Source organism: Boleophthalmus pectinirostris, unplaced genomic scaffold (genome assembly GCF_026225935.1).
Source record: "Boleophthalmus pectinirostris isolate CB_2022bp ecotype Guang Dong unplaced genomic scaffold, ASM2622593v1 HiC_scaffold_3, whole genome shotgun sequence".
NCBI lineage: Eukaryota > Metazoa > Chordata > Actinopteri > Gobiiformes > Gobiidae > Boleophthalmus > Boleophthalmus pectinirostris.
Genome location: NW_026571299.1, coordinates 1,170,847 through 1,183,766, shown reverse-complemented (window position 1 = coordinate 1,183,766; position 12,920 = coordinate 1,170,847). Strand labels below are relative to the sequence as shown.

Genomic DNA, 12,920 nt, shown 5'->3' with positions numbered 1-12,920 from the left:
CTTTAATTTGTTTCCCGCTCCTGTTCTAGCTGCCATTTTGGTTTTATTTGTTTACATTTTGTTTTTGCCAACTGTCATAATTTCTTGTATTAAAAAAAAAAAAAAAAAAAAAAAAAAAAAAAAGCATTACATTCTTTTTCTGGTGACTTCTTGTCTCAAATAAATAAATAAATAAATAAATAAAAATAAATAAATAAATAAATAAATAAAAACGGCCTCTGCTTCATCGATATAGAACGGTACCCTCCCTTACCAAGATGGCGGCAGTATTAACGCATGCCGAGAGTCTGAGCGCGACATCTACCGTTCTACACGCCTGCGCCCGGCCTCAGTGCGCAGGCGCGGTCGGGGTGCCTGGTCACGTGTGTGAGGATGGCGTCCGCGTTGAGAGGCGCTGCTGGAAATCTGCTCAAGGTGAGACTCAAATCCAGCTCTTCTCCTGCCGAAATCCGCCCGGAACTTTTAGATATGTCCCGAAAATGGTGAATATGATTGAGTTTAAAGCCCGGATTTATCCCGAAACAGTGCGACGCGTGTTTGTGACGCGAGCTAACGTCACTTTGCGGTTAATAATGTTCAATTTTAGCGATCACCTTTAATTTAAACACACAAAACTGCACCTGTGGACGGTTTAAATGTGTTTTATTTTTAAAAGTAGGTCACGAATGTCTCCGAATTCAGTTTTATTATTTACAACTTAATGATGCCGAACTGACGAGGCCGGACACTGCAGCTGCTTCTGTTAAATTACACAACTGTTAAATGCAGTTATTTTCTTAAAAGCAGTATTTTTATTTGAGTAGTTTTAAGTTTTGTGTGTGTGTGTGTGTGTGTGTGTGTGTGTGTGTGTGTGTGTGTGTGTGTGTGTGTGTGTGTGTGTGTGTGTGTGTGTGTGTGTGTGTGTGTGTGTGTGTGTGTCCTTGACCTGTCCGTGTCTCAGGCTCAGCTCGGACTAAAATAAACCTCCAACCAAATTCCTAGTTTTTTTTTTTATTTTTTTTTTATTTAAAGCTCCTGTGTCAAACTGAAATCCAAAACACACCTGGAGCTGTGTCCGTTTACAGCTCCAAAGCTCCAAACGCTCTGTTCCACCTTGTGATGTCATGAAGTGGTAGTTTTCAAGTGAACAGCTTCTTTTACCTTTACTTGATCTGGGATCAGTCTGTGACGTGGCTGATCTGGGGTCAGTCTGAAGCATGTGGCTGATCTGGGGTCAGTCTGTGGCTGATCTGGGGTCAGTCTGTGGCTGATCTGGGGTCAGTCTGTGGCTGATCTGGGGTCAGTCTGTGGCTGATCTGGGGTCAGTCTGTGGCTGATCTGGGGTCAGTCTGTGGCTGATCTGGGGTCATGGCTGATGGGGTCAGTGGCTGATCTGGGGTCAGTCTGTGGCTGATCTGGGGTCAGTCTGTGGGATCTGATGGCTGATCTGGGGTCAGTCTGTGGCTGATCTGGGGTCAGTCTGTGGTCTGATCTGGGGTCAGTCTGTCTGAGGCTGATCTGAGGCTGATCTGGGGTCAGTCTGTCTGTGGCTGATCTGGGGTCAGTCTGTGGTGTGTGGTAAAACAGGAATGCAATAACAAAGTTCTCTGTAGTTTTATTCATTACAATTTTATAATTTTTTTTATTTTATTTTATTTTGTGTGTGTGTGGTTCCAGGCCCTGAGTGGTGCCCCCCGCTGGCAGGTGCTCTCCTGTCGCCCGCTGTCAGGGGCGGAGTCAGCTCCTGCTCGCGCTGATGCCACGTTCAAAGTAACCATGGTCCCCGGAGACGGAGTGGGGCCGGAGCTCATGACCGCCGTCAAGGATGTGTTCAAGGTAAAGAGTTTAAAGCTGCACTGTGTCACTTTCCTGGTGGAGGGTCCGTCACCTGCTTGTTTCTGTGGATACGTCACGCCAGACCAGGGGCCTCATTTCTAAATCTTGCTTACGCAAAAATCCGTGCGTGCGCGCTTCCTACGCCAACCGCGGTATTTATGAACTCGACTAAGGCGTGGCTCTTTGCTTAACTCTACGTCAACTCGGGAACCTCCTGTAAGTTCTACGCAAAGTCTAGAGACACGGGGAAAAAGCGACACTCGTGGAGAGAAGCAGAAGTGAACAGAGTTTGAGGAAGAGTTTGATCAGAAAATCCACGTATATAGAAGAATTACCTTCAGATTTGTGCATTTAAGTGTTTGGTTCACAAAACACAGAGAAGGGCTGTTTATTCCACTCATTATTCTCCACAATATTAAACATTTGAAACTCGTGCACGAGCGCGGACACGTTCCCAGACCTGGTGCAGCGCAGAGTCTCACAGTCCACACCACGACCATAGACTTCTATAGAACACAGACTGACCAACTTTAACACTTTTACTTTAGTCTTTACGCACCGAGCGCCAGAGTGACCTGAGTCTGTGACCCGAGTCTGTGGACAACACGAAGCCCACTGCCCGAACCTGACCCCAACCAAAATCTGCCCTACATGTTTGTGTAATGGGGAACTGAGCACATGAGAACTGCTCTCTGACTGTATGAAGAACAGAATAATGCCCCCGACCAAGACACCACACTCACAGCACCACAGACCCACACTCACAGACCCACACTCACAGACCCACACTACACACACAGACCCACACTCACAGACCCACACTCACAGACCCACACTCACAGACCCACACTCACAGACCCACACTCACAGACCCACACTCACAGACACACACTCACAGACCACAGACCCACACTCACAGACCCACACTCACAGACCCACACTCACAGACCCACACTCACAGACCCACACTCACCCAGACCCACACTCACAGACCCAGACCCACACTCACAGACCCACACTCACAGACCCACACTCACAGACCCACACTCACAGACCCACACTCACAGACCCACACTCACAGACCCACACTCACAGACCCACACTCACAGACCCACACTCACAGACCCACACTCACAGACCCACACTCACAGACCCACACTCACAGACCCACACTCACAGACCCACACTCACAGACCCACACTCACAGGTTCAGCAGTTTGGATGTTTCGTGTGGACTTTAATTGGCAGAATAACATCTGTATCTGATGTGTTTTGTGCTAAATCTGTGTCCTCGTGTCGTCCCCTCGCTCCTTTCCCTCTCCAGGGGAGGGCATCTGAATCTCTCGCACACACTCATAATTTGACCATTCAGATCAGCGCGTGCACGTATCTGCATGTATATGCATAAATACAGGACCAGTCCACACACACTTCATAGACAGACTTAAAAATATAGCGATAAAACCCTTGAAACAGCGAAAAAACACATGGTCTTTACTGCAAAGATGTGCTGCCTAAATATTATTAAAATATGATTAAATGAACAGATGAGTCATTGTTGTCACTTTTAGTTTTGTATTTATTTATTAAACCTTGTTTAATAAAGTCTTTAATAAAGTGTTTGTCGTGATCACGTGGTGCTGCGTGGAGCCTCCTCCTCCCTCTGTCCCGCGTGTCTCGGTCAAACCCACTGATTATCGGCTCATGTTTAGGGAAATCTCATTCACCAGTCACTTTACCTGCTCCTTTTATGGTGAGGTGGAGGTGTGAGGGGCGTGTCTGTCCTTTTATGGTGAGGTGGAGGTGTGAGGGGGCGTGGTCTGTCCTTTTATGGTGAGGTGGAGGTGTGAGGGGGCGTGGTCTGTCCTTTTATGGTGAGGTGGAGGTGTGAGGGGGCGTGGTCTGTCCTTTATGGTGTGAGGGCGCGGTCTGTCCTTTTATGGTGAGGTGGAGGTGTGAGGGGGCGCGGTCTGTCCTTTTATGGTGAGGTGGAGGTGTGAGGGGCGTGGTCTGTCCTTTTATGGTGAGGTGGAGGTGTGAGGGGGCGTGGTCTGTCCTTTTATGGTGAGGTGGAGGTGTGAGGGGCGCGGTCTGTCCTTTTATGGTGAGGTGGAGGTGTGAGGGGTGTGGTCTGTCCTTTTATGGTGAGGTGGAGGTGTGAGGGGGCGCTGGTCTGTCCTTTTATGGTGAGGTGGAGGTGTGAGGGGGCGCGGTCTGTCCTTTTATGGTGAGGTGGAGGTGTGAGGGGGCGTGACGTGGGTTTACGTGCACAAATTGTAGTTGCAGGTGGGATTTATAAAGCAAAGATTGTGTGGTTTGGTGCGTGCGGTGGGTTTTCTAAACATGGAGTTTGCGGCGCACGCCTGTCGTAGCTACAGACGTACGCACTAACTTACAAAAACTCCTGCACAGTTTTTATAAATGAGGCCCCAGGACTGAAAACGGTTTAGTCCTGATTCAGACCTGTTCAAGTCACAGAAACGGGAAACAGTCGTTATCCGTTTTTTCAGTTTTTCATTGAAACACGTGAGTCTCCTCTGTGTCTCTGTGTGATGTTTGAGGATGTTGTTTGTGTTGGTGGAGGTGGAGAACATCACCGTGCGTCTCCGTCTCCTCTGTGTGATGTTTGAGGATGTTGTTTGTGTCCTGTAGGCCGGGGACGTCCCAGTGGAGTTTGAGGAGTTCCATCTCAGTGAGGTTCAGAACATGGCGTCAGAGGAGAAGCTGGAGCAGGTCCTCACCTCCATGAAGAACAACAGAGTGGCCATCAAAGGTACTGCTTGTGACGTTCGTGTCGTTTGTGTCATTGTGACATTTGTGACATTTGTGTCGTAGTAACATTAGTGACGTTTGTGTCGTAGGAAAGATCCACACGCCCATGGAGTTTAAAGGGGAACTGGCGTCGTACGAGATGAGACTCAGGTCTGTGAAACACGTCCAAGAACTGAAACTGAACCAGGACTGAACCAGGACTAAACCATAGTCCATAGTGCTGCTTACAGACTTGTGTGTTTTATTCTGAAGACTCTTGTGTTTGTGTTTGTGTGCGTTGTGTGTGTGTGTGTGTGTGTTGTGTGTGTGTGTGTGTGTGTGTGTGTGTGTGTGTTGTGCGTTTGTCCAGGAGGAAGTTGGACTTGTTTGCGAACGTGGTCCATGTGAACAGTTTACCTGGATACTCGACCCGACACAACAACCTGGACCTGGTGATCATCAGAGAGCAGACGGAGGGAGAGTACAGCTCCCTGGAACACGAGGTACAACTACTACAACTACTACAAATACTACAAGTACTACAACTACTACAACTACTACAACTACTACAAATACTACAAATACTACAACTACTACAACTACTACAACTACTACAAATACTACTACACAGACTCATGAGAGCAGACGGAGGGAGAGTACAGCTCCCTGGAACACGAGGTACAAATACTACAACTACTACAAATACTACAACTACTACAAGCTACTACAACTACTACAACTACTACAACTACTACAACTACTACAACTACTACAACTACTACAAATACTACAAATACTACAAATACTACAAATACTACAAACTACTACAACTACTACAACTACTACAACTACTACAACTACTACTACTACAACTACTACAACTACTACAAACTACTACAACTACTACAACTACTACAAATACTACAACTACTACAAATACTACAAATACTACAAACTACTACAAATACTACAACTACTACAACTACTACAACTACTACAACTACTACAACTACTACAACTACTACAAATACACAAATACTACACTACTAAACTACTACAAGTACTACAACTACTACAACTACTACAAAACTACTACAACTACTACAAAACTACTACAACTACTACAAATACTACAACTAACTACTACTACAAATACTACTACACAGACTGAGAGCAGACGGAGGAGAGTACAGCTCCCTGGAACACGAGCAGTACAAAATACTACAAACTACTACAAATACTACAAATACTACTACACAGACTCATGAGAGCAGACGGAGGGGAGTACAGCTCCCTGGAACACGAGGTACAAATACTACAACTACTACAAACTACTACAAGACAACTACTACAACTACTACAACTACTACAAACTACTACAACTACTACAAACTACTACTACTACTACTACTACAACTACTACAAATACTACAACTACTACAACTACTACAACTACTACAAATACTACTACTACAAATACTACAACTACTACAATTACTACAACTACTACAAATACTACAGCTACTACAACTACTACTACTACTACTACACAGACTCATGAGAGCAGACGGAGGGAGAGTACAGCTCCCTGGAAACACGAGGTACAAATACTACAAACTACTACAAATACTACAAATACTACAACTACTACTACTACTACACAGACTCATGAGAGCAGACGGAGGGAGAGTACAGCTCCCTGGAACACGAGGTACAAATACTACAAATACTACAACTACTACTACTACTACAAGTACTACAACTACTACAACTACTACAAATACTACAACTACTACTACAACTACTACAACTACTACAACTACTACAACTACTACAACTACTACAACTACTACAAATACTACAACTACTACAACTACTACAAACTTACTACAACTACTACAACTACTACAACTACTACAACTACTACAAATACTACAAATACTACTACACAGACTCATGAGAGCAGACGGAGGGAGAGTACAGCTCCCTGGAACACGACGAGGTACAAAATACTACAACTACTACAACTACTACAAATACTACAACTACTACTACTACTACACAGACTCATGAGAGCAGACGGAGGGAGAGTACAGCTCCCTGGAACACGAGGTACAATACTACAAATACTACTACAACTACTACAACTACTACAACTACTACAACTACTACAACTACTACTACAAATACTACAACTACTACCTACTACAACTACTACTACAACTACTACAACTACTACAACTACTACAATACTACAACTACTACAACAACTACTACAACTACTACAAATACTACAACTACTACAAATACTACAACTACTACAACTACTACAACTACTACAACTACTACAACTACTACAACTACTACAAATACTACAACTACTACAAATACTACAACTACTACAACTACTACAACTACTACAAATACTACAGCTACTACAACTACTACTACTACTACTACACAGACTCATGAGAGCAGACGGAGGGAGAGTACAGCTCCCTGGAACACGAGGTACAAATACTACAACTACTACAAGTACTACAACTACTACAAATACTACAACTACTACAACTACTACAACTACTACAACTACTACAAATACTACAATACTACAACAACTACTACAACTACTACAACTACTACAACTACTACAACTACTACAAATACTACAACTACTACAACTACTACAACTACTACAACTACTACAAACTACTACAAACTACTACAAACTACTACAAGCTACTACAACTACTACAACTACTACAACTACTACAAATACTACAAATACTACAACTACTACAACTACTACAACTACTACAACTACTACAACTACTACAACTACTACTACAACTACTACAAATACTACAGCTACTACAACTACTACAAATACTACAGCTACTACAACTACTACAAATACTACAGCTACTACAAGTACTACAACTGCTACAACTACTACAACTACTACAACTACTACAACTACTACAAATACTACAGCTACTACAACTACTACAACTACTACAAACTACTACAACTACTACTACTACACAGACTCATGAGAGCAGACGGAGGGAGAGTACAGCTCCCTGGAACACGAGGTACAAATACTACAACTACTACAAATACTACAAATACTACTACACAGACTCATGAGAGCAGACGGAGGGAGAGTACAGCTCCCTGGAACACGAGGTTACAATACTACAACTACTACAAGTACTACAAGTACTACAAACTACTACAAACTACTACAACTACTACAAACTACAAACTACTACAAATACTACAACTACTACAACTACTACAAATACTACAAGTACTACAAGTACTACAAGTACTACAAATACTACAAGTACTACAAGTACTACAAGTACTACAAATACTACAAGTACTACAAATACTACTACTACTACTACACAGACTCATGAGAGCAGACGGAGGGAGAGTACAGCTCCCTGGAACACGAGGTACAACTACTACAAGTACTACAACTACTACAACTACTACAAATACTACAACTACTACAACTACTACAACTACTACAAAATACTACAACTACTACAACTACTACAAACTACTACTAACTACTACAACTACTACAAAGTACTACAAGTACTACAAGTACTACAAAGTACTACAAATACTACAAATACTACAAATACTACAAATACTACAACTACTACAATACTACAAACTACTACAAACTACTACAACTACTACAAATACTACAACTACTACAACTACTACTACAAATACTACAACTACTACAAATACTACAAGCTACTACAAACTACTACAAGTACTACAAATACTACAGCTACTACAACTACTACAACTACTACAAATACTACAAATACTACAACTACTACAAAACTACTACAAATACTACAAACTACTACAACTACTACAACTACTACAACTACTACAACTACTACAACTACTACAACTACTACAACTACTACAAATACTACAACTACTACAACTACTACAACTACTACAACTACTACAAATACTACAAATACTACAAGTACTACAAGTACTACAAATACTACAAGTACTACAAATACTACAAGTACTACAACTACTACAAATACTACAAATACTACAACTACTACAAATACTACAAGTACTACAACTACTACAAACTACTACAAATACTACAACTACTACAAATACTACAAGTACTACAACTACTACAAGTACTACAAATACTACAGCTACTACAACTACTACAACTACTACAAATACTACAACTACTACAACTACTACAACTACTACTACACAGACTCATGAGAGCAGACGGAGGGAGAGTACAGCTCCCTGGAACACGAGGTACAAATACTACAACTACTACAAATACTACAACTACTACAACTACTACAAGTACTACAACTACTACAAGTACTACAAATACTACAAGTACTACAAATACTACAAGTACTACAAATACTACAAGTACTACAAATACTACAAGTACTACAACTACTACAGCTACTACAGCTACTACAACTACTACAACTACTACAACTACTACAACTACTACAAGTACTACAAGTACTACAAGTACTACAAGTACTACAAGTACTACAAGTACTACAAATACTACAAATACTACAACTACTACAACTACTACTACACAGACTCATGAGAGCAGACGGAGGGAGAGTACAGCTCCCTGGAACACGAGGTACAAATACTACAACTACTACAAGTACTACAACTACTACAAATACTACAACTACTACAACTACTACAACTACTACTACACAGACTCATGAGAGCAGACGGAGGGAGAGTACAGCTCCCTGGAACACGAGGTACAAATACTACAGCTACTACAAGTACTACAACTACTACAAGTACTACAACTACTACAAGTACTACAACTACTACAACTACTACAACTACTACTACTACTACTACACAGACTCATGAGAGCAGACGGAGGGAGAGTACAGCTCCCTGGAACACGAGGTACAAATACTACAACTACTACAACTACTACAAGTACTACAAGTACTACAACTACTACTACAACTACTACTACACAGACTCATGAGAGCAGACGGAGGGAGAGTACAGCTCCCTGGAACACGAGGTACAAATACTACAAATACTACAAGTACTACAACTACTACAACTACTACAACTACTACAACTACTACAAATACTACAACTACTACAACTACTACAACTACTACAACTACTACTACTACTACTACTACTACTACTACTACTACACAGACTCATGAGAGCAGACGGAGGGAGAGTACAGCTCCCTGGAACACGAGGTACAACTACTACAACTACTACAACTACTACAAGTACTACAAGTACTACAACTACTACAACTACTACAACTACTACAAATACTACAACTACTACAACTACTACAACTACTACTACTACTACTACACAGACTCATGAGAGCAGACGGAGGGAGAGTACAGCTCCCTGGAACACGAGGTACAACTACTACAACTACTACAACTACTACAACTACTACAACTACTACAAATACTACAAATACTACAACTACTACAACTACTACAACTACTACAAATACTACTACACAGACTCATAAGAGCAGACGGAGGGAGAGTACAGCTCCCTGGAACACGAGGTACAAATACTACAACTACTACAACTACTACAACTACTACAAATACTACAAATACTACAACTACTACAACTACTACAAATACTACAACTACTACAACTACTACAAATACTACTACACAGACTCATAAGAGCAGACGGAGGGAGAGTACAGCTCCCTGGAACACGAGGTACAAATACTACAACTACTACAACTACTACAACTACTACAACTACTACAACTACTACAAATACTACAAATACTACTACACAGACTCATAAGAGCAGACGGAGGGAGAGTACAGCTCCCTGGAACACGAGGTACAAATACTACAACTACTACAAATACTACAAATACTACAACTACTACAACTACTACAACTACTACAACTACTACAAATACTACAACTACTACAACTACTACAAATACTACAACTACTACAACTACTACAAACTACTACTACTAACTACAAACTACAACTACTACAACTTACTACAATACTACTACAACTACTACAACTACTACAACTACTACAACTACTACAAATACTACAACTACTACAAATACTACAACTACTACAACTACTACAAATACTACAACTACTACAAATACTACTACACAGACTCATAAGAGCAGACGGAGGGAGAGTACAGCTCCCTGGAACACGAGGTACAAATACTACAAGTACTACAAATACTACAAATATTAATACTCCTCCCTCGTTTATTTCTGTCGTTTATTTCTCTGTCGTTTGTTTCTCTGTCGTTTGTTTCTGTCGTTCATTTCTGTCGTTTATTTCTCTGTCGTTTATTTCTGTCGTTTATTTCTGTCGTTTATTTCTCTGTCGTTTATTTCTGTCGTTTATTTCTGTCGTTTATTTCTGTCGTTTGTTTCTCTGTCGTTTGTTTCTCTGTCGTTTATTTCTGTCGTTTGTTTCTCTGTCGTTTGTTTCTGTCGTTCATTTCTGTATTTCTGTCGTTTATTTTCTGTCGTTTATTTCTGTCGTTTATTTCTGTCGTTTATTTCTCTGTCGTTTATTTCTGTCGTTTATTTCTGTCGTTTATTTCTGTCGTTTATTTCTCTGTCGTTTATTTCTGTCGTTTATTTCTGTCGTTTATTTCTCTGTCGTTTGTTTCTCTGTCGTTTGTTTCTTTCAGTCCGTCTCTGGAGTGATCGAGTGTCTGAAAATCATCACCAGAGAAAAATCGAGGAGAATCGCTAAATTTGCTTTTGACTTCGCCACGAAGAAAGGACGAAGTAAAGTGACGGCAGTACACAAGGCCAACATCATGTGAGTACTACAGATACTACTACTACTACTACTATAGTACTGTCATGTACTGGTCAGAACACTGCAGTACTTTTGTGTACTGTGTTGTGTGTTGTGTGTTGTGTGTTGTTGTGTGTGTATTGTCCCTCCTTAGGATGTTTACAGTAGGGCCCCACCGATATATCGGCCGATATGTGCACCTGGAAACATATAAGCTCTCGGCCTAAATCTTGTCGATATGAGCCGATATTTCCCGTGGTCATGTGATACGTCATTATAAATCTTAGACCAGGGGTGGGCAAACTTTTCGGCTCGCGGGCCACATACGGTCCTAAAGTTTGACTGAAGGGCCGGACAGAAGACAAGACATGACGTGTTAAGATTCATTACGTTCATGTTCATGTTTATGTCGGACTTCAGCATCGCACTGCACACTTCAACACTACATGAAATATTCACAACACATAAAAGTGTCTGGACCTGTTCCACTGCACAACACAGGAGAACGAACAACATGAACTCACAGTTTTCAAATCTGACTGAAAATAGCTCGAAAATAAAACCGCACCGCAAATGGTCACATTTTTCTATAGCACTTTTCCACCTTCAAGGCTCAAAGGGCTTTACAACACGGAAACACGCACACACATAGTTGGCAAGGTGTCTTGCCCAACGACACAACGGCAGCATTCATCTGTGGGAGCTGGAATCACACCAGCAACCTTCAGATCAGTGGGCGAATGCTCCACCAACTGAACAACCACACACACACCTGCAGGTTCAGTGTGACCAGACTCTATGATGTTGTATGTGTTGATATTTACAGCTCAGAGTCTGGAGCTTTTCTATGTTTGAGTTTTATCACCTTAAAACAGAAGCAGTGCAGCCTTATATCTTAAACACCACTACTTCACTCATGGTCCCAATAACTCCTGTAAGAACACTTTCCCATAAAGCATTGCAGCCAACATAATACGCCGCAACTCAATGTATATATAGTGCTCCATCTACTGGGAAACACCGGAAATGCAAGACCAATAAATCATCAACAGGGTTTATTATTGTCATTTATTCCAGTTCGGCAGGAGAGATTAAAAGGTTTAAAGGGCCACATACGGCCCCCGGGCCATAGTTTGCCCACCCCTGAACTAGACTCTCTACATTCTGTTCATTTAACCCAGTTTACACACACATAAATGTCCCAATATGTGGCTCCACATCAGGATGTATCTGTGTGTCTCTGTGTTTGTGTGTCTCTGTCTCTCTGTGTGTGTTTCTCTGTGTGTGTGTGTGTGTCTCTGTGTGTGTGTGTGTGTGTGTGTGTGTGTGTTTGTGTGTATGGTGTGTGTGTGTATAGTGTGTATAGTGTGTGTGTGATGGTGTGTTGTGTGTGTAATAACCTGTGTTGTTGTCTGTGTCTGTAGAAGTTGGGCGATGGTCTGTGTGTGTATAGTGTCTGTGTGTGTGTGTGTGTGTGTGTGTATAGTG

General features: G+C 41.7%; 1 protein-coding gene across 2 annotated transcripts in view; it reads left to right on the top strand.

Annotated features, from left to right (window-relative positions):
- Positions 1–328: 328 nt before the first annotated feature.
- idh3b (isocitrate dehydrogenase (NAD(+)) 3 non-catalytic subunit beta) overlaps positions 329–12,920 on the top strand; it is a 30,338-nt gene continuing 17,746 nt past the window's right edge. For both annotated transcript variants that reach the window (XM_055160380.1, XM_055160379.1), the window contains exons 1-6: positions 329–414; positions 1,657–1,815; positions 4,468–4,588; positions 4,677–4,737; positions 4,937–5,069; positions 11,320–11,453. In XM_055160380.1, the coding sequence (XP_055016355.1) occupies positions 373–414; positions 1,657–1,815; positions 4,468–4,588; positions 4,677–4,737; positions 4,937–5,069; positions 11,320–11,453 (650 nt within the window). In that variant the 5' untranslated portion in view covers positions 329–372. The remainder of the gene's footprint in view (positions 415–1,656; positions 1,816–4,467; positions 4,589–4,676; positions 4,738–4,936; positions 5,070–11,319; positions 11,454–12,920) is intronic.